This window comes from Scleropages formosus, chromosome 6 (genome assembly GCF_900964775.1).
Source record: "Scleropages formosus chromosome 6, fSclFor1.1, whole genome shotgun sequence".
NCBI lineage: Eukaryota > Metazoa > Chordata > Actinopteri > Osteoglossiformes > Osteoglossidae > Scleropages > Scleropages formosus.
The window spans coordinates 10737772-10765322 of record NC_041811.1 but is presented as its reverse complement, the minus strand read 5'-3'; the positions used below and the strand labels follow the sequence as shown (position 1 = coordinate 10765322).

Sequence of the window (27551 nt, the reverse complement as noted above, 5' to 3'; positions counted from 1 at the left end):
TGGATCTTTGAACTAAGCCACATTAGACACTCTTTTTGCCTGAAAAAAATAACAAAAATGGTGTGCAGTAGGTCTTGGGTACACAAAGACTGATGGGTGTTTACTCAGGAAACTCCTCCAGGCATTTTATCGAGACCTTGTGTTTCAAACCTAAGATTGGTAGATCAATGTTCTTCTTCTGTTAACACTTCAGTTAGAAGCATGATTGCATCACACATTCTGGGCCCCACACGTAGGCATCCAGAAGTGAAAAAAAAATTGATGCTTTGTATAATTTTCTGTGAAAAATAGCATAATTCTGCTGTTGAAATATTTGATAATTTCGTTTAGCAGTATATTTTAAGGAGAAATCTACAGACTATTGCAGAATATGCTGTGCTTACACTATGGGATAAGGTGGAGCATTGGAACCAGGTGGAAAGCTGGAGGAGGGGTTGGTGTCAGGGACAAGATGAATGGATAGAAGGGGAACAGAAGGAAGTGGGTTTTGTGGCGTGTTGGAAGTAGGGGGGTTCTAGAGGATGTGCGGGAGTTGCCGACAAGCTGATTATCGCAGAGGTCTTCTCTGTTGATGGATGAGCAGGCCTGCCCTGGAAGTGATGAGTGATCTGTCCATGGGCACGATAAATGAACACATCTGTCATTTTATTTCCCTGCAGGAGAATGCAGCTGCCATGAGGGATATTCGTCGGACCCCGAGCATAAGCACCTCTGTGTCCGCACAGACTGGGGTCGCAATGAAGGGTACGTCCCGGACAAGGTGCAACAAAATACACGCATTATCCGCTTAGTGCATCCCAAAGCAAGTGTATTTGTGTAACCTTTTACTGAAAATATATTGTGAAAAACTAGTATACTCACTCCTCTGACTGTTTTTTAAATGCATTTTTTCATTGATCTATTTTCTAAAACTTGTGTGTTAGTGTGAATGTGATTTCTGTTTATGCAGCCATAGAATAGATCGCAGTAATGTTCACTTAAACAGAACAGGAGGATGGGATTGACTTGCATAGTGCTTACAGTTTATGGCTGGTGTTCCTGAGCATTAGTGATGAAGAACAAGATTAATTATGTTCCAAGTGTTTGAGGGATGAATCAGTCAACAATCAACACTGAATATTTTTCTTTTTTTTTTTCATTTTAATAGAAACACGAGTTTAACAAAAAGATATAGAAAATAAAAAAGTCAAAGTGCTGTAGTATTGTAGTTTTATGTAAGATTTTTACACAACCTAACTTGTGAATAAATCATGGGGCATCTTCATAATTGGTTTAATGACTGTAACTTTGTGTTTAAAGTGAATTTAGATTTATGAACAAATAAGGTTACAAAAAGACTTTAGATCCCCATTTGTTTCATAACTTGAGGAGTCAGTGTATGACTTACCATCATTCTTGTTCTTTTAAACTGTCCCCTTTTCATGTTTGATGCTGGAAACTGTAATTAGTTGGGATAAAAATAAAATTTGAGAGACAAGGAGTAAAAATTTTATGTTTATTCATCAAGGGACCATGATAACCCTACTGCATCCTTGACCTTTCCATCTGTATTACAGCCCTTGGCCCTACACCAATCTGGAGAAGGGCTATGACCTGGTGACTGGTGAACAGGCCCCGGAGAAGATATTCAGGTAAAAGAACAGCTGCTATAGGCATTAATTTTTTTAGGACTGTCATCCTATGGATCAGCCCTTCCTGCCAGTCCTTGGTGTTTATTTTCATGCTTCTAACACTCTGGCCACCATACCTGCTAGGGTCTGTTGCCGGAGGGACAGGAGGGCCGGAAGTGTGTTTTCAGGGGCCCCACTGAGTGCACAGCCAGAAGGGCTCTTCAAAGCAGGCCTTTCAAGAGCTCTTAGTAGCAGCCTTTGGGACGAGACCCAGTTTTTTCTTTGACAGGAACATATTCTCCCTGACATTTTGTGAGGAGCTCAAGGCACAGGGGCCTCCTACAAGTGGACGCCACGGTGCAGTCTAACGGTCTCTCTGGGTATTTTTCCGTGCTGTTTGGCACCACCTTTTAGTTTCACTCGTCGTAGGTGATGACTGCTGTCACAGTTTTTGAATGAATCTGGAGTTTTTCAAGTCTTTTTTCATAGCAGGTTTTCAAAAAAATCCGAGGACTTTGAAAATTCAAGCACAAGGGATACCTTGTTCTAAATCACCCAAAATAGTGTCAAATCCAAAACGGTCCTCCAGTCTCTTCAGGCCTCGTCAATGTCAGAGAACATCACAAGCACAATCTATTTTTTCCTGTTTCTTTTCAGATATGTGCCTTGATATGCGTCTAGTTGCAGACCTGAATGAGCAAAACAATAGCGGCATCAAAGAAACAAAGTTCCCAATTTGTTTTACCTATCTGTACATCTGTACCTTACATGCTTCACTGTCAGGTTGTCTGTATTTTATGAAAGATCTGCCTTGATTTTGTACTTTCCTGAACAGTGGAAAGGGTGCAATCGATGGCGCTCAACTGTCTGTTGCAATGGCAGCTCAGGGATTGCCTATCAGAGTCTTATTTATGAGTGTGTGTGGGTGTGAGTGTATTGATTTTTGTTATTTGTACCATTGTTTTCTGTCAGGCACCTGGGTCAAGGCTTGAAAATGTCACTTGTGTCTACTGGGTAACAAAAAGTTAACATTACTGATTAGTATCACTGCCATTGTTGCACATCCTCATATTGTGTTATGTGTGAACATCACATATGAACATTTTAATGACTGCTTGTTTACTTTTTTTTTAAAAAAAAAAAAAATTGTCTTACAACCAATATAATAACAAATGGAAATTTTGGTAATGTTTAACTTCTATTACACTGTCCAGTACGTGACATGTTTTGGAGAAAATACTTTGGGACAAAATATTTCGCAACATTACTATTAGAAATGTTAGAAAGTAATAAAACATTTAAACAACTTATTAAATGCAGCTCATTAAATATTGACATATTGAAATTTTTTTTAAAGTTGTAACTTTGAAGGCACAGTAACACAGTACAGCTGAGCCTTGCTTCCTACATCATTATCCATGACCTCCAGCAGAGCCAGTGTCCACATGACCTTGAGGCTCTCTGCAAGCTCCACTGGTAATTGGTATTAATTGAGCTCAGCTAATTGACCCGCTGTGTGCAGATAGCCTGTGGAAGACTAATGTTCAGATGTGCCTTCCTGCCCTCCTGTTCTCTCTCAGGTCCTCCTACAGTCTAGGACAGGGCCTATGGCTACCGGTCAGCAAGAGCTTCGTAGTGCCGCCCGTGGAGCTGTCCATCAACCCGCTGGCCAGCTGCAAGACGGATGTGCTGGTGACAGAGGACCCCGGCGACGTGAGGTGAGTGGCCTTGTGTCACTAGCTTCAGGAAGCTTGGGGGATAATTGATGTCGCTTTGCCGACCTGTTGGCACTCGATGGCGCAGCCCTATCCTGCCGTGGAATCCATTGAGTGTGGCCTTGAATGCAGGATGACCTGCTGTGTGAATGGTGCCATTCAGCCAGAAACCACAGTGAATGCTGTGTTAGCACCAGTCACTGCCACTGGAGCTGGAAGATCAGGTGCTACTGGAGCTATTCAGCACTTTACAATATGTGCACAGGTGAATTACATGCAAGTGCTTTTCTGCTGGAAAGTCAATTTCACTCTGCATTAAATGACATGTGAAAAAGAAAACAGTTTCATGTAAAAAGCTGGCCTGATTATAGGTGCACCTTTAGAAATTGATCATTTTTGAAACATAATACTACACAGGTAAAAAACTGTTAAAGAGGTCACTTGGAGATATTTTAGTCATAGCCAGAACTGATTTCATTTTATTAATTTATTATAAGTTATTGGTCCAGGTCATTGTTTAAAGTATGTTCCCCCCCCCCAAAATAACCAAAGCAAAAAAATGTGTGTGTGTGTGTGTGTGTGTGTGTGTGTGTGTATGAGCATGTGTAGAATGCAGATAACTGAAATCATCAGATTTGCTTCATCATTTGGAATAAAATTATTTATTTTATAAAATTAAATTATTATTACATTACTGTTGTTATTGCAGCATTTTTCTCATCAGTTACATCTTTCCCGTATTCCTCATCTGGAAAATTGTTTGAACAGGCTATATACTATAAACTGGACATCAACTTACAATCAGATTATGTGAAATAAATTGGAAACTGTTTAAAATGGAACATCTTTTTGGTTTACTGGATGCTTCACAAGGGACATCTTCCATATGACCCGCTCTAGTGAATAACCAGCTTTGCTCTACCAAGTACCAGATGGGCTGCATGTTTTCCATGTGAAGCTAAACTAGTTAATTGGGGCAGTGTGTGTTCACTTGGAAGTTGTGAAGAAAGGTTTCTGGGAAGTGACATCTGCGACAGCATAATGAGCGCAGGGTGGTGATTTAATTCGGGTCGGTGGAAGCCCCTCTTGGCCAAGAACCTGACTGTTCAGCAACATTGTTGGCACCTCACACTTGGCCATAGTTCATTAAATATAACATTAATAAAGCATATGAGAGGGTTTGTAATCTGTTCCTTAATGGTTTAGAGGGCTGAACAAGAGTTTTTAGTATTGATATTGACAGCATGTGACGTTGTTGTTCGAACTCTTCATGGGATCTGAAAGCGCCTACTTCAAATCCCACACCTTGTTCAGTCTGAACAGCCTGCTGTATCAGTGGGTGAATCGGTGTGAAGTTTATTATCAAACAGTGTAAGCCATCTTGGACAAAGGTGAGAGATAAATGAAGGTTAATAAAAATATAGATGTTAAATATGGTAATCTGAAGGATTGGCCTAGGGTCCATCTCTGTTTATGAGGTAATTTGGGACATTTTACTGTAATTTACATCCTTCTCCATAATTTAATGCTTGCTGACTGATTGGTTCCTCATCCTCCCAAGGTGGAATCATTGTGTATTGAAGCATCTGTGATCATTTGTATAATGCGATGTTTGTGCCGAAATTCCTGAAACCCCAGAGATGCACATAAATTCATGCAGGAACCCAAATCCCTGGTAAACCTTTTTAACAGGCTGTTTAGGGGATTAGTAGAGATATACTGACTAATTGCAGGAGATTACCATATGGATGTAAGGTGGAAAAAGTTTTAATATTTCTCCTTGATGTGAGGCTAAATTTAAAGGAGAGGTCTCTTCTGGGACAGCATATATATCCAAATAGCATACAACATGGCATTGTGTAAGCAAAACTGCTGTTTTTTCACACACTCTAATTAATTTACTGGGATTTGTTCTGAACAATTGTGCAATAATGGAACATTTGTAGGCGGATGCATGCATCTTAAAGAGCTCATTAAGCTGTAATAATATCTTATTTTTCACATTTCTGTGAAAGCACATCTGTACCCAAAAGGTATCATGTCACATTTTCTCTACTGACATATTAGGATGGCTCAATTTTTTCTTTTTTCCTAGTGAAGGCCCGTGTCTCGTTTATTTCATTTTTATTTTCATTTCTATATCCTCACATTAAGGGGTATTCAGAAGTGTTTTAGTGATGAATTAGGTTCATTAGTTTTTCAATTTCAAGCTTGAAGTGGAACATCTGATTGACCAAAAATGGGGAAGAAAAGTTGAAATCTGGCACTCCACACTGAACCCTATTTAGAGCTCCATTTAGGACGGAGCAGTTTATCTCCAGAGCAACGTCCCTTTATGAAAGGATGCTGCATGTTCCTAGCTCAATTTGTGGAATTATTTCTGTGCATGGGACGTTGCAGTGGGCCTGAAGCCCCGGGGATGTGTGACGGCTGGTAGCAGCGCTCAGGAAAACAAACAGTGTAATCTCTACTTGCTAATACAGCTGTCAGCTATACGAAAGGACATCTGGAACTGAGAAAACAGAAACCCTGTGGCCGTCTCATGAATATGGGACACAGAAAACCTGCTGAAACAGCAAGTGTGTGTGTGTGTGTGTGTGTGTGTGTGTGTGTGTGTGTCAGAGAGAGAGAGAGTTTGTGTTTTAAACAAAACCTGTCTGATACTTTATCACACTAGCTAGCAAATAAATAAATAAATGGAAATGCAATTATGATGCAGGGATTATGATGTTGGCTTATCAGCGTGTACCTTCCTTTAGCTGTGTGAACGGAAAAAATATTAACTCTAGATACCAAGTAGCTGAATCCTTTCATCAAAACTTTGATGCGATTCTTGAAAAACTATCAATTTCCCTTTGAAGCTAAACTTTTCAAGCATGCTGTAAAGACTAGTTGGGCTTTAAGGTTTACAGCAAGGCGCAGCACATGGATATATTTTCTGTTGTACCATCCAACCATTAGCAGTAACCACTTGTCCTGTGCAGGGTCGCAGAGCCTGTCCCGGAAATATAGGGTATGAGGCAGGGAACATCTTTATGCCATGCATTTGTGTATTTTTGTAAACACTGTACACTATAAAAAAAAAAGAAAATCCATGTGCCACTTAATAACATAAATGCGTGGCTTTAAAATGACACAAAATACATCACTCTTAAAGGAGTTAATCAGTAGTTTTTACCAAGAAAAGAATTTTTAACACTCTTTATAATTTATTGATTTCTTTCGGGGGAAAAAACAGATAAATTATTAGGACAGATTTCTTCAGTAGTATAGAAAAAATAAAATGGAGGCCTACTGAAGAATTTTGTATAAACCCTTATATTGAGACAATTGGATGTAAACAAAAAATGAGAAATAAGGATTAACGGAATTCTACCGCTGAGTTAATTGAGCACTTCATTCTTTCATAAAGATCATAAATAATGAATACACAAATAATGATCAAAAGTCATGAATGAATAATGAGAACAAAATAATGATCACAAATCATGAATGCTTAATTGGTGCTTAATGTTGCACTAAAATCGAAACACAAGCTAAATTACGGAAAACATTAAAGGAGACACACAGCGTGCACAAGTGAATTATTGACTTCCTAGGAAACATAAAGGGATGTGGGGACAAATGAAATTATTTATTAGTTGCTTCAATATGGGAAGCCTGTGTGAGGCCATGACACTCATGAATAATGGAGTTTCTTGGCTGTGCACGAAAACGATTACACGAAAGTCAGAGAGGAACTCCGGCGAGTTTCTTTATTCCGAGTTTATGGTGAAATTAAGGTTTATAGTGCAATTAAGTCACATCGTACATGGATTTGCCTCGCGCTTTCTCGGCTTTACGTGGGCAATATATGCAGAAATAGATTATTGCATGTGAATAGTACTACTGAATGCAGCACATAATGTCCCCATATAACCCCTTAGTCATCTCAGTGTCAGAAAATGTAAATGGGTTTAAAAGTTTCCAAATCAATCACATGTCTACATCTGTATCTGTTATTGATGCATTTTTGTTCACTCTGAGTTGTACACCACTTTGGTCGAAAGTTTCTTCTGCATGAATAAATGTTAATGTAATATTAATGAATTGGTCATGGTAATTTTTTGCTTTATGCACTTATCAGACCCCCAGTCCTTGTGTAAATTTGGATTGCTCTGTATTCCTCTTGTCTGCATGTATAAATTTATCCATAAAAAAGGTCCCTCAGACCTTTTTATGGTAATAGAAAGAGAAAGAACCCAGTAAGAACCTGGCAGAAGGGTACAACAGCAGGACATCTGTGTGGGCTTAATCCTCGTGCCTTCTGGTCAGAAGTGGAGTTCTTAACGCCATGGTTTTCTTCTGTGCCACAGATGTGCAGAGTACAGAAAAGTACTTCTCAGAAGAGCAGTGTCCTTTTGAAGAGAGCTCCTGCTTCCTTTAGTAGGCCTAAGGCGTGTCGGAGGAGAAGCAAGTGGCTCTGGAACCTTGTCTGATTCTCGTCTTTAGTGCGGCACTCTTCAGTGGACCAGAAAGGATGAGATGAGGGAGAAGTAGCTTCAAGAATCTTCTCAAAGCTTCTTGCAGCTCAGACTCTGTGTCCATTGAATTGCAGGAGTTTTCTGAAGGCTTAAGAGGCTAACATTCCAGAAATAAGGAAAAATTATAACCTCATCATCATCATCATCATCATCTGAAACCGCTTGTCCCATACAGGATTGCAGGGAGCCGGAGCCTAACCTGGCAACACAGGGTGTAAGGCTGGAGGGGGACCCACCCAGGACGGGATGCCAGTCCGTCACAAGGCACCCCAAGCGGAACTTGAACCCCAGACCCACCGGCGAGCAGGACCCAGTCAAACCCACTGTGCCACCGCGCCCCCCAAAATTATGACGGATGGTTAAAGTTCTTTCATCCACTAATTATTAAATACAGCTTGTCCAGTGCAGAACAGCTATGGTCCATAACCCATCCCAGAAGCACGGTGTAAGGAAGGGTACACCCTGGATGGGAGTGTAATATAAATAAATATACATTTTGTTCATGCATGCTTTGGCAAATTACGCTTCAAATGACATTCATTTATAAAATAAATGCCATATTGCCTTAAAAAGTAATTAAAGAAAAAATATATAGGTAAAACTATTCTCTAAAATGTGCATCCACTCTTAGACTCGGTGCTTTTTAAACTCTTGGAGTGGGCATAATGGAATAACGCAAATCATCTGTGAGGACTGCCGTCCATATGCCTGAACCGTAATTCACAGCTGACAGATGGTTTCATGCACTATATCATTTGTTAGTTATGAAAACAAGCTTTACAAACCTGCACGATATACAACCTTTAGAGCTGGCTATATATATGTATATATGGGCTGGTGTCCCTTCCTGGGTGTGTCCCCTCCCCCTCCAGCATTGCACCCTGTGTTGCCGGGTTAGGCCCCGGTTCATGGCGATCACACGTGGCATAAGCGGTTTAAGACTGTGTGTGTGTGTGTGTGTGTGTGTGTGTGTGTGGGTATATATGTATATATACACAGTATATATATTTGTGTAAGTGTGTGTGTCTGTAATTTTATAGATAATGACAAGTTTTTCTTTATGTTTTTGTAGTACGAATGCCAGTATTTCTCATACAGTACATTAGAAAAGTTAATCTATGTGATTGATGGAGTGTACTTCTCCACAAAAGGCACTGTGTTACCAGAAGAATCCTAACAGGAAAACAAGATTATAATGGTTGAAAATTGGAAAGTGCACTGAATATAGTGGTACCTTTAGAGGGATTTCTAAAATACTTAATAATGTTATTGCAGCAAAAGGAACATTGGCCGGTATTTTGGGTTCTTTATTCACTTAGAGGTAAGTGATTTACCGGACACTGCGGGAAATAAAATGCTCAGAGCTCTTCCTCTGTATGAGCACTGTTAGTATATACCAGTGTTTATGTGATTTAGAAGATCTGAGGAAAAATATGTGGTGTTATATACATATAAACTGAATAGAAAATAACTGCACTTGGAGAGATAGAATAGCTTCTGCAGTAAATGAGAAATGCTTATGTTTTCTGTTTTCCGCTGCTTTAATATCAAGCAAATTTGTTTATTTATTTAGTGCTCCTAGTTCCAACTCAAAGTCTCAGTCATTATAAAACTTACAGTATGGAATCATCAGTCAGAGGTTGAATTTTTTACTCTTTCTAAAAAAGTAAAAAAATCCAAACTGTCTGATTTGATTTAATACATTTGTGTATTTAATTGTTCCCCTTAAATTAAGAAGTTCATCATCTCATCTCAAAACCATTGCAGACATCCCTATAAATTATATATGTATTGTAACTAATATATATGTTATTTGTACTTTATATACACACGAACACACACACATATATGTATGTATGTATGTATTCATGTTTTTAAGTATTTATATGTATATATGCATTAAGGCATTGGTCACTTCACTTTAATTCCTTGCCAAGACTTGTCAGTGCAGGAAACACTTTCTAAGGATTTGATTTGACAGCAAACCTTAATATGGTGTATCCTGTGAAACTATAATTATCCGCTTGTTGTAAATGTAATCTAAAACTTTTTGTGGCTGTTGATCATAAATCACAGTGAATCGTAATCGGGTACTGTGTGGCAGGCTTGTGTCATTATTATAATTATTCCATTGCATAGCGGTTTGTATTATCCACAGAAACTTAAATCTGTGGTATGAAGTTTGCAGGTTGGCAAGACTGGTTAAGCCAGTGAACTTAGTGTTGCGATTGAAAATTTTGCGATATATGTTAAAATACAGAAGATTATGCTGGAACTTCTGCCTTTCTATTTCATTCCAGACCAATTTACTCAGTGTGAAACACTTTAGGAACCTTCTACTGTAGCCATGGCTGGGTGTCAAATATGTAAGTGTCTTTGGATGAAGGGGAGTATACAGGGAATGAGGGAATGAATAATTTCTGTGACCCTTCAGATGAGATGGAGCGTGAATGACTGCGCACCCAGTGGGGACACACTTGTCCCAAGCCTCATAACTCCTGCTCGGGGTGGAACTGTCTGAGATCGGGTTGCTGGAGTTCATAGGTTCCTGTGCAGCAGGGGGTGCGAAAAAGGCATAATGGTGCATCTGGAATAAGCGAATCAATAGTTTCTTCGGTGAAACAGAACAGTCCAAGAATGAACTCCTCACAGTTGTAAGGCCAGCTCAACTATTCTTTTCTAAATCTACTTTGTGTTTTACATTTTTTGTAAAAGTGTAAAAAATTTTTGCTATCCACATTAATACCATTTTTGAGTTTCACCCCGAAACTGTGGATAGGAACCATAATTGTGTTAATATGGAAGTCAGTGTGAAATGCTGCTAAAATAGTGAACACGTGTGAGTTTATGTAGAACTTTTTTTGCAATAAATTCAAAACTTTTCATTGGCAGTTTGGTAAAGCCAGCACTTGGAACCAGAAGATAACATCGGTCCCTCACAGCTGGGTTCTGGGTTTGGACGTGGGTTCAGTTTCGGTTCCGAATTTGTGGAGTTTGCAATGTGTTCATGTGGGTTTCCTCCCACAGTCCAAAGAGGTCTGTTTTGTGGAATTAGTCACTCTAAATTGCCCATAGTCTGTGTATGTGTGCATGAATGAGCTTGTGATTGTCTTGATGGTTGGTTGGTTGGTTGGTTGGGAAATAAAGCACAAATCTGAATGAGGTAAACGATAACGAGATAAACGATTATGTGGATTTCAGCTGAATGTTAGTTTCACTTCAAGGCAATTTAATATCCTTGAAGCAGGAAAGATCAGAAAGGTCCATGTTTAGACTCACAGTTTCAGTACTGACATATTGCAGCATATGTCAAGTGCTAAGTATCGCTACAGTTATTTTACAGCGCGGTGATTTGTGGGTACATTTAGGTTTACCTTTGAGGATAGCAGCTTTCATGGTTGGACTAATGACTCCATGAAAAATGACCTCACATCTATTTAGTTGATGTACTGTAATGATTTTCTACAAACTATTAATATCTGACATATATTAGATGTGGTTTCCATGGCTTTCCACTCGTATATCTAGCAAGAAATATTAGACCTGCTTCCTTAAGTACTGCAAGTTATGTTTTATTTATGTTACCTTTTAAGTAATTTGGATTTCATTCCCATGGGCTTCCCAGAGAGTTACAGCACATATACACAGTGTACCATTTTGTTCTGAGGAGTCTTCTCTCCAGATATGGGAACGTGATGGATGGTAACGCAAAAATTACACGTTTTGTGTTTCTTGGCGGAAAGGAGTTCTGTAGATGAGGCACAGACTTTGGTTGAGAACATTGTTTGTCCACATTTTCAGCAAAATTTGTCCCTTTCGCACAAGGTTCTTACTGAGTAAAAACCAAAATTTAAACTCAATGTCACAGTGTTTATAGCTACACACTCCACCCGAGGAGGTAATTTGGAATGAATTAATGTTCAGGTGAGGTGTACCAGGTTAAGGGTACAACATGAATTCAGGGATCTCAGCACTGTTTGTTAGCCTTTGTCAAATAGAAAGTACAGGCAAAAAACCAGGGTAAGAAATCCTTTCCCTCCTTTTGCCCGTGAGCTAGGAGCAGAACACACTGCTAATACTTCTTTATTAACTTTTAAGCTGTGCTAGCAAGGGCAGATGAGGGTGGCAGGTGCCTCAGGAGAGTGCTGATGAGCAGGGCCCACTGGGGTTGGAAGTCAGGAGCTCAGCGACAGTCCGCTCAGAGCACGCCACTATATATAGTCACAGGAGGCACTTTTTATGAATGATGCTGTGCTCGGCAGATTTTCTTTTTTTTTTTTTTATTCGAGGACAGCGTGGGTAATGGGGAGGGAGAAGGTAGCGCTGTATGGATGGGTCACTGGGTAGCACTGACAGTTGGGTGGTCCAAAATGTTCTCATGATGGGCTTTCGCAGGAAGGTGTCTCTCTCAACACGCCTGTTTGTCGAGTCACCTCTGAAAACATGGAAGGTCATTTGCCACATACATTTCTCATTACAGGTGATTATTTAGGACTATGTAAGGTAATGATGTTTTTGCTTATTTCACACAATTCAGTTATTCACAGCTTGTAATAATATGTTACAGTACGTGCGCCCATAAAGCAGTAGACACAGTAACTGTTACTGGCTGCTTAGTACACAGGTCTACAGTATTAGTATTAATATTAGTATTAATATTAGTACTGTAAAAGTTTACAACTGCTGATTTATAATGTAAAATTGTAAACACTTTACATTTCGAATGAGTGATTTAGCGATTAAAAAGTGTTTAGTCACAAAGGTGCATTTATATTTGCCCTCTTTCTTTGGTATTTGTGATGGAAGAAATCCAAACTCTGGAAAAGGGTGATAAAGCTTTCTGCCATAAGTCCTTTCTTTGATTTATGGGCATAAATCTGATTTATTGTTTTTCTTGTGTTTTTAACTTATCAGATAAATACATTTCTGTAAGTTAGTAAAAGTTAGACAGATGTGATGATAATCATGATTTTTAAATCAGTGTTCAGCCCACCAGCTTATTAGCTGTTTGATTTTTTTTTTTTTCTCATCTCCCACTGTGTATTTCCTGTGTGAATAAAGACTTATTTGAAGAATCAAGAGCAGTACTCTAAAAAGCACTATAGATAAAGCATTTGTGACAATAGGCAGAGGTCACAAAAGGTGGATTTTGAGTGAGTTCCTGGATAATAATTCATGGTAATGAGGCACAGTGTACTTGAACCTTCAACTTTCAAGAGCTTTGCATTTCCTGCCTTTTGTCTATGATATCAGATGGTATTAGATCTACCGAGAGTACAGGGGGTAGCTGGCAGCATGGTGTTTAAAGCTGCTACCTTTGGATCTAAAGCTTGTAGGTTTGTGTCCCACCTACTGCTAAAATGCCCTTCAGCATGGTACTTAACATGATTACTCCAGTAAAAACTACCTCTTTGTGTAAGTTTCTATGGAGAAAAGTGCCAGCTAAATGAAATTATGAATTGTACTTAGCACCAAAGCTCTAAAAAGAAAGGGATGGCATTTCTGAGCTGTGGCTCAGGTCACTCTGATTGGTTAAGGCAATACATCTTGGATCCAGTCAGTTGTGCGCGTCAGTCTTTGCGATGTGAAAACTCTAAGTGTTGGCATGACCTTCATTGCCTAGAGCATGCCTGTTTAAGTTAATTTGTAGACAGCAGAGGTTTGTTGTTGTAAAGTTCAGTCAAGTTGATGTTGACTGCTGGCAGTTATATAAGTTGAGTGCCTACAGAATGATCTGTCCTCTTCTTGTGTCCTTAGGCTGGAGGGGACCGTGTGCGCATTGCCATTGTGATTGAGTTAATCCATCTGGTTGCTGGTCATCCTCTTCTTTTCCCTCCAACTTTTCCAATCATTGTCATCTTTTCAAGAGAATCCAATCTTCTTATGATGTGTCCAAAGTATGATAACCTGAGTCTCGTCATTTGTGCTTCCAGTATGAGTTCTGGTTTGATTTAATCCAAGATCCATCTGTTCTCCAGGCTGTCCATGGTGTCCTTAAAAGTCTCCTCCAGGACCACAGTTCAAAGGAATTTCTGTTTTTCCTCTCCTGATTTTTCAGTGTCCAGCTTTCAGTGTCTGCTTAGGCTCAGATGAAGACACTGAAGTGGCCATGAAAATGAAATGACATTGAAGATGGCCCACTTTACAGATTCTATCAGTCTCCAACAGTTTGTGTATGATTTGTAAGACTGCATCTTAGTTTTGTTCCTGGTTTTCTTAACTGTAATGAATGTTTATAAATTCTCTGCTCCTATACTAATTTTCCTTCATAACACCTACTGTACACACATACTTTTTAGAAGTGTTATGACATCCTAAGATGAAAAGGGACAGCAGGTGATATATTGCTTGACTCTGTTGCTGATGGACTCAGAGGTGACAGGTTCAAATTCCACCTCTTACTTTAATTGTCATGAGCAGGATAATTACACAGACAGACAGACAGCAGACACACACACGGTCCCATACAGGGTCACGGGGAGCTGGAGCCTAACCCGGCAACACAGGGCATAAGGCCTTAAGGCCGTAGGGGGAGGGGACACACTCAGGATGGGACGCCAGTCCGTCACAAGGCACCCCAAGTGGGACTCGAACCCCAGACCCACTGGAGAGCAGGACCTGATCCAAACCACTGTGCCACTGCACTCCCAGGCAGGATCATTACTTAAAATTAATTAAAAAAAATTAAAGATAAATAAAATTATCCCACTGCATGAATGGTTATATCATGATGATTTACTCTGAAGAGAAGTGCCAACTAAATAAATAAATGTAAAGTTATCATAAGTTAGATAAATTAAAACCATTGGCTTGGAAACAGAAGTTTTTAATAGGTGGGCAGGGTGTGAAGTTTTACTGCAGGGTTTTCTTTTTCGTGTACGGGAGTGCCTAAGATTCACCATAATTGAATATATGGACATAGACGAAGAGCAGCTGGGCACATCAGTTGCTGGCCCATTTTTCATCCACCCACTGTCCTCCCACTTCCATTTACAAGAGGTGTAGTGGATGTAGTGGAATAAGAAATTGCCACATTACCACTATAATACAACCTGGCAAACTTACTGTAGAGAAACCAAGTGCACAGGAATTAGTAATCAATCACTCTGTTATTTTACACCATGTTATTGTGCTATGGTGTATAATGGCAGATTGACTGAGCTTTAACCTGGTACATTATATCCAATATTTGACCAAGCAGCTTTTACTAAGATGACTAAAATAATTAATGTTTAGTGATCCATGTGAGCTGGAATTGTAGACACTGGTGAATGCTATTTGAAGTCAGTGCAGAAATAGTCATATTGTACAGAAATTGCCTCTAGCCACATTCACTAAATGAGTCATAATATTAAACCCATTGGCAGCAATAGCAATTAAGATTATTATGTATTTTCATTTATTTATTTATTTTTGCTTTTTCTTTGTAATTTTGTGTGTTTTGAAGGAGGAAATACTGTCTTGAATAAACCACATATTAAAAGTTCACATATACAGTACATTACCGGTCAAAATTTTGCTTTTAAAAGTAAACATAGTGAACTTCATTTACCAGTGATACGCTTTGGAATTTTGCCTTTTGCCTTTGTGATCAATAATTGGGTAAATTTAACACATTATTTTGCTTTTAAATGTAATGGAATTTGTTCTTTCGTAGCTTTAGTCCATGGACTGGCGGTCCAGAGGGCTGGATATGGTAGAGTACAGTGATAAATGTGACATAAAACAGAGCCTGTTTTACGCACCATTTGCTTTGCATACAGTTCAAACTGGTTCATTACTTCGCTATTAAGTTTGATTTGGTTTGTGGCTGATAAAATTGCTGATGCAATATATTTTAGATGCACTCACTGAGGGAAACACAGAACAGGGGTGTCATGAGTTTTTCAACCTGAAAAACAGACTCATATACCTTTACATTTTCAAAGTCAATGCCTTATCCACAGTTGACCATTATAATCCACTTTGTGTTGCAGTGTACAACTGACAAAGATTTCAAAAGAAGGCAAGATTTGGGAAAAAAAAAAATAAAGAAATAAACATAGCTTGAGCTAATATTGTTTGTCAGGGTGAAAATGTACATGAACATGATATGTTCTTTTAACAGCTGCTATGTAAATGGAGAGAAGCATTGGGCCATTAGTCAAAGTATAATGTTTTGCTTTTTTTTTTTTTTAAATCACAATGAAACTGTGGTTGGACTGAATGATAACAAAGCTCTGGTGCTTTTTGAAAATGTCCCCAGCTGATGTTTCATGTGTGGAGAAGAGAAAAGGGGCTGGCGGGACCTTGAGAGCATGCAATAACATGGTGAAGAATAAACAAGACCCCAGTGAGCAAACAGTCCTTTCAGCCTGTTTTCAATCCCTCTTCCGATGGAATTGAATTCTCCACAAAGCACTTAGTGCAGCCTTTTGTTCCTTTCTTCTTGTTTGGCATAGCCACATACACTGCCTTATAGCATCTCAGAGATTGCCGTAGGATTCAAAAGAATTTCCTGTGGCCGCATGCGCTACACATATCATATCTTTGTACGCTAAGGGCCGTTGGCTCGGCAATAGTTGTTCTGCAGAGTCTCACAAAACAGACTTCATCTCCTACACACATCCCAATGTACAATAAGTCCCATATGACATTATATATTAGTTTTCAAAACATATTCTCATTACCAGTGCACAAGGAAACAAACGGGATATTGCCACTGAGAAATGGGGGGAAAAGACTGATACCTAATTTAAGTCTGGAAATAAATTGTTTCCTTTACTGTGGTCTGCTGAGAGATTTGTCACTGGCAGACTTTGAGAAAGATTGAGAAGTTCTCCTATCTCCTGCCTGTGGATCAAATACGCCTTGGGATCAGTAAGATCAGCCCGAACATTCTTCACATTTGTGTGTTGATGTGTGTGTGGGAGAGAGTGGTCATTAAATTGATTGTTTCACTTTCTCCCAGCACTTTTTACACTCCAAGATTAAACTTAAAAAAAACCATATGTATTGGAAGTCACCTTGTGTGTTCCCCATCCAAGGTATACCCAACCTCCTGCACTGTGTTTCAGTTATAGACTCTGGTCCGCTGTGACCCTGCACTTAAACTAGCAGTTATCAATAATGAATAAATGAATAAATGTAAGGCACATTAGATATGTGTCCTGAGAAACTGAGTAACTGCTTCTAGGGGAGAGAAAGTTGGCAGTGGCCCTTTAGTAATCTTCCAGTGTTTCTGATGTTCCTGATATACCCATGGTTTTCTAGAAGGAAAGAAAACCCTAGCTCAGCAATAGGTATGTTCAGTAAGGGTCACAACACAAGCCATTACTTCTCGTGCCCTGGTATTACAGAGCACGGTTTATCAACTGACGGAGGTGACCGGTAACACAGTAGCAATAGCGGCACATTCGGAGGGCATCATTTCATCGCTAAGTAATTGATAGTGCAGTGCTGACATTGAGAACACAAGCCATCTGTTTCTTCAGAAACTAGGTCTGAAAACGGTGTGTATCAGCAGATTAAAATAAATCTGGCCTGGACTGTGTTTAGAAAAGCAAAAAAAAAAAGAAAAAAAAGTGTCTGCTTTGCATTTTTAACTATGCGAACTTTGAAAGGTCACTGAAATTTCATCTTCAGGCATTTACTTTTTTTTTTTTTTTTTTTTTTAAATCTTTGCAAGAAAAAAAACATTACTTTCCAATTAATTAAGTGCAAATTGATGTGCACTGAACTTGCTGCACAGTCAGGGTTTGCTCCAGAAGGTTGTTTGTTTTAGTCCTAGTGGGCCCAGGCCTGTTGTACCCTTACTGAGACTTTCGTTTTAGTAAAAACAAACTTCAGGCAAAATGATAAAAAAAAAAAAATGTTATTGTAATCTACAATGTGTATATCATTCTGGACAAAAGCATCAGCTAAGCTGCTAAATCTGAGGCATATCGACAAAAAAGTGAATCGTACCGAGAGCTCTGAATAGCTGAGATTTAACAATTTTCATTCATGCTTCTGAATGGGAAAACCATGGATTGAAAGATCAAATCCGCCACGGCGTCTGCCTTGCTATTCCATGGAGAGTTTTGTCATCATAACCGAGTTTATCTGAACCAAAGCTGTGTGAGTGTGTGATGGTGCACAAGTTCAAACTACCCACAGCGTGTCCTCTATGGTGTCCACTGGGAAGGACAGTTGCTGGGACAGAGGGAAGCTATTTGAAGAGTGTGCTGAAATCAGTGGCCTGGGTGGCCCTTAGAACAATGAGAACCACCAGGAGGGGATGTCCTTGGTCGAGCTCTTTCTGAGTCCAAGCTGTTTGTATGTATGAAGACAATGAACTGCCGGAAGCTGTTCTGGTGATGTTCTGGAGGATTAAGCAAGCCGACCGATAGGCTCAAAATGGACTAAACTTGGGTTGGCGAGAGTTCATGCCAGGAACTCATATTTCAAAGCTGGACCAGAAGTCTTAGGATAACAGGCTTTTTTTTTTGTATAATATCAAATGAAACTGAGTTGAAAATATGAAGTAGATGCAACATGAAAGGTTTGCAGTGATAAAACTGAATGTACTTCTTTTACCTGCTGCCGTCTCCAGCTGAAGCTGTCCACTGGACACGGGCACCTAGAGGTTCAACCGAGTCGTCCGTATTGAAAGTCTGTACAGAAAGTCCGTACAGAAAGCGACTTTGTTCCCTCTTTGACCTTACTTCCTTGTTTTACGATTCAGTAGACAGATTCGCATGGATAAAAGCATCAGCTCGGCAGATAAATCCCTTTTTCCTCGCCATTCTATATCGGTCAAAAATGTGGTCAGCATGTCTCCAATGAGCATCGCTTTAGAGCTGCCGGTTGTCAATTTATCTGGATCTGAGAGTGTGTGTCTTTTCAAATGTACCTGCAATTAAAATGCTATTCAACTGAAGAAAAAAAAAAAAAAACATTATTTCTTAAATTCAAATTCTCCTTGAATATGTAAATCATGTTCAAAGGACAGACTTTTGAATAATGATAATAATAATGCAAAATTCTTTTACATCCAAAATGATTCAAACCTCTCTCGTTTTGCCTTTTTTTTTTGTTGTTTTTGCTGTCTTTGTGGTCTGCCTTGTATTATAACAGAGAAATCTGTAATTATTTGAGTCAACATATGTATCCATGACATACTGTGATGCGTAATGTGTCCATATTGCTTTCGATAATTATCATCTGTGTGGTGGAACCGATGGATGGAACATTGCGGAGAATTAGGAAGAAACTTCAGAAAACGATTAATGATGTTGATCGGTTCAGTGTACTCGCCCCTGGGGGTCTGGTTTACAGTAGTGGAAGAGGGAGAGGGGCTTAATTAAACCAACACGAAGCATCATTAAATGCACGCATTTGCATACCAGTAAATGGTTACCAAAAGTGGCCAGTCTGCTCATAAACATCTTAATTATTCATCAGCCCCTTCTGGGCCGGGTTCCCCCCTTCGAAGACAGTGAGGGTCCGACAAATGCGCTGTGGATTTGATCAGGGCCCGCCTTTAATATTTTGCCTGCGCCGCAATACAACTGACAAGCTCATTAGTGTTGATCCTCTGTGACAATAATTACTGGGCCCCCATCCCATTTACAGCCCAAGCAGAAGTGTTTTTAATCAGAAAGATGCGAATTCCCTGACAGTTTAATTAAGCATGGAAGGGATGCGGATTCCTCATATGGTTGCGAATTGTGGGAACGGAGCACTCATGTAGACTGTAGTCTATTAATGGTACATTAAGATGGGATATGCTTTTTGTTACGTGTTTTAAAAGTCTCACTTTTAAATTGCGCACATTATGTGCTGTATGGACCATTACCTGCGAAAAGAATCTGCAATAATGCATTGTTTTTGAAGGGTTTGTGGGGTGTTGAGATTCTAGTTTTACAGCTGTCTATTCTACCACCTCTGTTCAAATTTATAAGCACTGCTTGAGTTGGACTCTAGCTCTGGAACAGTACATTCTGGGATCTCATTGCTGTTGTTATCCTGTTTTTCTAAGTGTGTGTCATTCAAACAGTACAGAATGTTTCAGTCTAACTGATGTCAAGGAAGCTGTTAGCATTATGGTTAGAAGCACAGGCTTGAAACCTGAAGATTGCATGTTCATGTACTTGGAAGGGTCTTGCTGATTTAGCCTTGAGTGATGTGTTTTATCTGAATTGTTCCAGTAAAATACCCAACCAACATCAACTTGTCCCAAACGGGCTCACTGCAAGCCAGAGCCTTACCCGGCAACAGAGGGCGCAAGGCCGGAGGGGGAGGGGACACACCTCGGACGGGATGCCAGTCCGTCACAAGGCACCACAAGCAGGGTTCGAACCCCAGACCTGCCACACAGCGGGCGCCAGCTGAGCCCACAATGCCACCATGCCCCAAGAACAATAATAATAATAATGCACACCCGTGCAGTGCGGGTGTGAAAACTTGCCTCAATTAGCACATTATGCAGCCAGTGCGAACACAGCTGTATTTCCCTTCCCAGGATGCCTTGCACCCTGCTAGAATTAATTATCGTTAATTGTTTTGCCTCCTTCCCTCCCCTGTATTTCTATTGTCTCCGTGGTGATGTCTGATGCTGCCGGCCTGATACTTTTTGGCAAGGCTTTGTTTCTTACAAGAGGGACCCCTAAAAAGGGAAGGCTGATAGCTCTTGACTCCCGTAAAGGTTCACATACTGAGATTAGTTAAAAGGAAAGTAATAGATACATGTATTTTTCAAAAATAATAAAGAAATATGTAAAAGCTCCTGGCTCAACTGCAGTCTTTGGTGAGGTGAAGATAGCTGCCCCTCTGTGCTTGCAGGCATCATCTGGAGGTTTCAGGAGAGCTGTTGTGCTTTTCCAATCCAAACACTTCTGAAACAGTTTTAATTGTTGAGTACAATGTTGTGTGCTGCGGGCACAAGGAATAAATATATGGTCATGGTCATTCACCAAGAAGAGTGTCAAGTGTTTAGTTTTACACACTTCACAAAATCATCATTATCCACGTGTCATTTTTCAGCTCTCCTCCTGGGGTTAATAACAGTCAGCGTTTTCCTTCCCCGTGCATTCTCTATACATTCATGGTATGTGGAAATGCTTACCAGTGTGTGACTACATGTATGTTTGTGAGTGTTCAGTCTTGACGTAACATCCGTCAGGACTGTTTAGTGAGGAAAGAGGTTCCTTGATGGTACTCTTAGTGCTTCCTTTCCGCCAATGACTCTGCCAGTACCGCTAGACTGTAGGAGACCTGGTGAACATTGTGGAGGTTATGCATCAAAGGGGTTTCCATGGTGATCCTCCACATCCAGCTTGTTCAGAGGACCATTTGCAGAGGTTTAAATTTCCTGTTTTTAAGCAGATGCACTCCATGTTGCCTTCAGGTGGGCTGTGTGAAGGTATGGATGACGGATGGAAGCAGCAGTGGAGAATTGAAATAGTGGACCAAAAGGTTTATTTCCCTTTACTAAAAAGTATTCTTCAAAACACATAAACCCTCAACCAAGTACAAAACAAACATAAAGTTATAAAGAACATGAGGCCTATGAGCCATGGGCTTAGCCCCTTATATCAACATTAATGCATAACTCTCCTATTCACTGCATGAGAGTAACTACATAAGTTTGTATCAATCTCCCTCACTAGTGCGCTAATACAAACCTATATAGCAATAGCTCCGCCCTCTGATTATACCATAACAGCCTCAATTTATTTCAAAATACATTTCCCCCAAAAATTACATCTAAAATAAATACTAAAACATACAAACAATACTAAACATTTTTTACTATAAAAATCCCTACATACATCTTATAAAAACATTTCACACTACACAGTAAAACACCCCTGCCTAGTTGGTTGTGCCCAAGGACTCCCCCCTAGATATACCCCAAATAGTTGACTCCATCAGGTTTACAACACAAGGCACCAAACACAACAGAACACCAGACAGCTACATGGTAAGGAAAAAGTCTACAGAAATGTTCTTCTAAAAACAATAAATACATTCACTCTCCACAACAGTACATATACCTGCCATATCTTTATAAAAGAAATATTAGTTAATGACAACCAGACAGATACCGGTAGGCCTTTCCCGGCACCCAATCTAGTTCAAACAAACAGTGTTAAATGGAATACGAAACCAGAACAAACAATTTAACAATACAAGATAAAATGCATGTGACAGGCAACAGCAACAAGGTTCAGCGTTACATTGATGGTACTTCGCCGGCATCTTGCTGATTCCTTGGAACCAACTTGCCTGTCACAGCTCAGTCTGTGACAGGCTGCATATGCTTCTTCTCCCAGGATGCAACAGGTAATGCAATGATTAGCAACTGAACATGTGACCAGCAAGTTGCCAATTCAGCTCTGAGGAATTTATTGTCTACATAACCTTGATCCAACACTTGTATAAGTATCCTGTTTGGTCAGTCTCATGAACTTTAAACCAAACCAGATACAGAAATTATCTGTTACGGTAAAGATAAGTCCTTTACATTTTTGCTCACAGTGATAGTGAATGTGATTATTTAGAAAAACATTATCTTATCAAAGTTAATATACTATTACTATACTATTTAACTATTATTTTAGTTAATTAATGTGAATGTATATATAATAACGTTCAAAAGTTTGAAATCACCCAGGAATTTTCATGTATATGATACAAATTGATTTGTATGTTTTTCACCGAGGTAGCATTGAATTGATCAGAAATTATAGTCAACACATCAACAATGTCATGATATTATTTTTACTTAATATAACTGTTCTGTGCATCAAACTTTACATGCATCAAAGAATCCTGAATTTGCAAGAATTACAGCTTTGCAGACATTCTAGCTATCAGTTTCTGCAGATATTCAGTGGAAATTTCAAGCCATGCCTTCTGTATGTCACAATCCCAGGGGTATAAGTCCCGATGTTCACCCAAAATAACAGCACATTGGCCCCCAACTGATCTGGCGACATGCTTCCAAGTCACATAGGTGGTTTGCAGATTCTTCATCAGCACTTCACTAGTCTCTTGCGATGTCCCTGGCGATAAGTTTTCACTGACCTGTTTCCAAAGTTCTCTTCCAGTTTCTCCTGTCCCAGTCCAGTGCTCCTGTGCTTCGTGATTCTGTCCAGATGTTGTAGTCCACCTCAATTCATGTCTCATCTCAGTGTATTAGTCTCATGCATGTAAACTTATTTCACTTCCTCTCAGAACACTCTATGTCTCGTTCTGTATTTATTGTCTCCCGTGCACTTAATTTCTTAATTTACACTGTGCACTTTTATGTACACTCTACTATTGAGGTTGTTGTTCTTTATGTCTATGTCCACATGTTACAGTAAAATTCATCCGTGTCCATTTCACTTCTGGATGTTACACTGTAGCTCTTCCCAGAGCTGTGATTGGCTTGTAGGGCATTTTCTCTGATCTTATGGTGAAACTCTTCCCACAAGAGCTCAATAAGGTTGAGATCTGGTGATTGTGCTAGCCTGTCCTTCAAGGACAGTACTCCCACTTCCAGTTTCCAAATACACTCACCGGCCACTTTATTAGGTACACCTTGCTAGTACCGGATTGGACCCCCTTTGCCTTCAGAACTGCGTTAATTCTTCATGGCATAGATTCAACAAGGTGCTGGAAACATTCCTCAGAGATTTTGGTCCGTATTGACATGATAGCATAACACAGTTGCTGCAGATTTGTCGGCTGCACATCCATGATGCAAATCTCCCGTTCCACCACATCCCAAAGGTGCTTTATTGGATTGAGATCTGGTGACTGTGGAGGCGATTTGAGTATAGTGGACTCATTGTCATGTTCAAGAATCCAGTTTGAGATGATTTGAGCTTTGTGATATGGTGCGTTATCCTGCTGGAAGTAGCCATAAAAAAATGGATACACTGTGGTCATAAAGGGATGGATATGGTCAGCAACAATACTCAGGTAGGTTGTGGCATTTAAACGATGGTCAGTTGGTACTAAGGGGCCCAAAGTGTGCCAAGAAAATTTTCCCCACAGCATTACACTACCACCACCAGCCTGAACCGTTGATACAAGACAGGAGGGATCCATTCTTTCATGTTGTTTACTCCAAATTCTGACCCTATCATCTGAATGACACAGCAGAAATATCAGACCAGGCAACATTTTTCCAATTTCTATTGTCCAGTTTTGGTGAGCCTGCTCGAATTGTAGCCTCAGTTTCCTGTTCTTAGCTGACAAGAGTGGCACCCTCTGTGGTCTTCTGCTGCTTTAGCCCACCTGCTTCAAGGTTCGATGTGTTGTGCATTCAGACATGCTCTTCTGTATACCTCAGTTGTAACGAGTGGTTATTTGAATTACTGTTGCCTTTTTATCAGCTCGAACCAGTCCGGCCATTCTCTTCTGACCTCTAGCATTAACAAGACATTTTGCCCACAGAACTGCCGCTCACTGGATATTTTCTCTTTTTCTGACCATTCTCTGTAAACCCTAGAGATGGCTGTGTGTGGAAATCCCAGTAGATCAGCAGTTTCTGAAATACTCAGACCAGGCCACCTGGCACCAACAACCATGCCACGTTCAAAGTCATTTAAATCACCTTTCTTCCCATTCTGATGCTCAGTCTGAACGTCAGCAGGTCGTCTTGACCATGTCTACATGCCTAAATGCACTGAGATTCTACCATGTGTTTGGCTGATTAGATATTTGCATTAACGAGCAGTTGAACAGGTGTACCTAATAAAGTAGCCAGTAGGTTTTGTATAACTTACAAGTTTGTTTTGGATTGTTATCTTGCTGCACGATGTAATTCGTACCAATCAAGTTCTGGCCACAGGGGATGGAAGGATATTTTAAAAACTTGAAAATTTCTGCGTGATTCCAAAGTTTTGAACACCAGTGTATATATATATTTTATAATTTTTACCTCTAAAAACTTGACAGTTCATAAATTGTTTTTCAAAGTAGTGTTGAAGATGGGTAGCTTGTTTAAGGCTAAGTAACTGAAATCACAGCAGATCTCATTCATCATTGGTTCACAAGATTAATCCTGTCATATAAATATCAAAAGGGCAATATATACACACACACACACACACACACACACACACACACACACACATTTTCTGAACCGCTTGTCCCATACGGGATCGCGGGGAACCGGAGCCTACCTGGCAATACAGGGCGTAAGGCCAGAGGGGGAGCGGACACACCCAGGACAGGACGCCAGTCCGCCGCAAGGCACCCCCAGTGGGACTTGAACCCCAGACCCACCAGAGAGCAGGACCTTGTCCAACCCACTGCACCACCACGCCCCCTCACTTCAAAAAGGGCAATATTATACCAGAAAATTAAACACTGACATTTAGCAAACAAATAATGATATTAAGTGCATGAAGATCTAAACAATCACACATCTCACTCATGTCGGTTTACATGGGGGCTACGGGTAACAATACTCAGCGTTATGGTACCTGTACATCGCTGCCTTCTCTATCCCCGAAACGTGATTAAGATGTCCAAAGCACTGTCTCAGCACTCCTTTGAGATGCTTTTCTGTCGAGAAAATAGAAACAGCCTCTAATGAGAATGTGTTTATCTCCAGACAGTTCTTTAAACCTTATGTTCGCGGCTTGATGCCAGCCTTGATACATAGCAGTGTTTTTCATCAACCCCCCCCTCCATCCTCTTCCACCCTCAGATTTCTGGGAGAACAACTTCTTGTCATCCTGTTATGTTGCTGAAGATTAGAGTGAGGAAATGTCTGGTACAGACATGTGTGCCATGGAAAATGGCTGTTTAGTGTCTTGCCTAATACCCCTACCCTATCCAACTGTTGTTTGTTATACTGGTCAGGCCAAAATACAAAGGTGTTTCTTTTCTGAAGTTTGATCCTGCAACCGACTATTCTTGCAAAGTCAGTCAAGTCTATCTGGATCCCACAGATGGTCAGAGTCCTCCCCTTTCATCCTCCATCATCCTTAAACCATATGTTAAGTAGCCTCCTGCCACAAGCGATACGGCGACTCCTTGGCGAAAGGCAGCTGAGCTTTCAATGCCGGAGTATTACCGTCAGCATAATTCAGCTCCGAACATCAAAACCGTCTTCCATGACAAAGATCAGGAAGATAAGTATGTTTGAGTCCTTCTGAGATAACTGTGGGTTTTTTTTGAGTGTAGCGTAGCTTTAGAGTTAGATTTCCACTAATGGATTATCGTTAGAACCAGATATCCTTATAAAATATGCAATATATGGCAGATGCACTCTAACTACTGGTTCCTACTGTCTCGATACACTCGACATGCTATCAAACAGGTTGTGGATGTTGAAAAGGAAGCTGGCACTAGGGAGGTTTATGGCAAGCATTTGTAACCAAGAGAAAGGGGATGTGAATCAGTGCGAAGTCAGCAGATGACCAAAGCAGATCTGCAAGAGGCTGGATATTTTCTTTCAGGAGAAATGGGTTCTATCCATATCAGACTGGTGAAGACAGACAGTGCAGTTACACTGCACGCGCTTGCTGGGAAAAGCCCCAGCAGTGACACAGGATTGATCCCCAGTGAACCCAGAGCACCATGGAAGATCGGTGACATTCTTATGCTTCTCAAATCACCCAGTGAGAAAAGGCACCGTTTGGACTGGGAGCATCTTCACAGCATCATCCTCCTGGAAAAACACCCCCCCAGGCAAGAAGCAGAGCATCATAGGGTGCAGACGAGACCTCCGAACACCACATTAACTCCTGATGGAATAAGCAGACCTTGGCGAAGCCCCATGTCGTTATGAAGCTCACAGATATGCTTGCCATTGAGACCGGGTGCTTGAAAATTTTGTTTTCTTGGGCCCTTATGGCATGTGCACACCCATTCATCAAGAGCAGGCGCTCTTCTATCCCCTGCCCTAGGGTGAAAAAGAAATGGATGTTTAGACCTGTTTTGTGTTCATAACACTGAAAGAAATCTGAAGAGTGCCTTGTGTATGAAAAAGCAAGCATTTAAACTTGGATCCTTCAAATCTGAAGACAGGAGTTCAGTAGCATATACAATCATAAGTTTTTTAACCAGGAGTATGTGTTGGAAATGTGTTGCGTTTCAATCTCTCATAACACAGAATATCACCAGGAAGGTCCTGCCACATCTGACATCAGTTACTGCAACAGTTTTTCCAGTACAGTACTGCACAGTTGCGAAAATCATACACCTGCATTTACAGATGCCTGCTCATTCTCCCAGTTTTATTATTTAATTATGCTTTGAAAAGAATAATTGCAGAGTAATGCAGTCAGATAATTCAAGTTTGTGTGGTTTATCATGTTTCTCCGGGAAAATAACCTTTTTTGCAACTTTGTTGCAGTACGATACCATGGCCTAAAATTGTGTTTTGCTTTTTTGCCACCCTCCTCCACCATCAAACTCATGCTGGGCTGCATTTGACAAATTACAGCACGTTGAGGGACCATTGAAACATGGGCTTTGAGAAGGAAAGCAAACGGGAGAATGGTCCATGATTACTCTGAGTAAAGTCTTTGGTTACTGTGGCAACAACCGCTATTACGGCAGCTCCCCTGAGCAAGGAGTGAATTGTAACAGCGTTTTTCGATTTTTGTTTTTTCGCTTTCTCCCTTCTTCTTGTGTAGAATGGAGTGGTTTATATGAGCGTGAGGGGCACTCAGAGGTGACAGAGAAGAGCTTCAGCATCACCACCTTAATCTTTTTATCAAGCCCCTGCTCTC

At 40.2% G+C, this 27551-nt stretch overlaps 1 protein-coding gene across 2 annotated transcripts in view; it reads left to right on the top strand.

Annotated features, from left to right (window-relative positions):
* Positions 1-27551, top strand: part of astn2 (astrotactin 2) — a 327163-nt gene that overhangs the window by 173131 nt on the left and 126481 nt on the right. For both annotated transcript variants that reach the window (XR_003797747.1, XM_029252720.1), the window contains exons 8-10: positions 660-744; positions 1557-1631; positions 3191-3328. Coding sequence is in view for 1 of the 2 variants with exons in the window: in XM_029252720.1 (XP_029108553.1) it covers positions 660-744; positions 1557-1631; positions 3191-3328 (298 nt within the window). In the remaining variant the exon portion in view is untranslated. The remainder of the gene's footprint in view (positions 1-659; positions 745-1556; positions 1632-3190; positions 3329-27551) is intronic.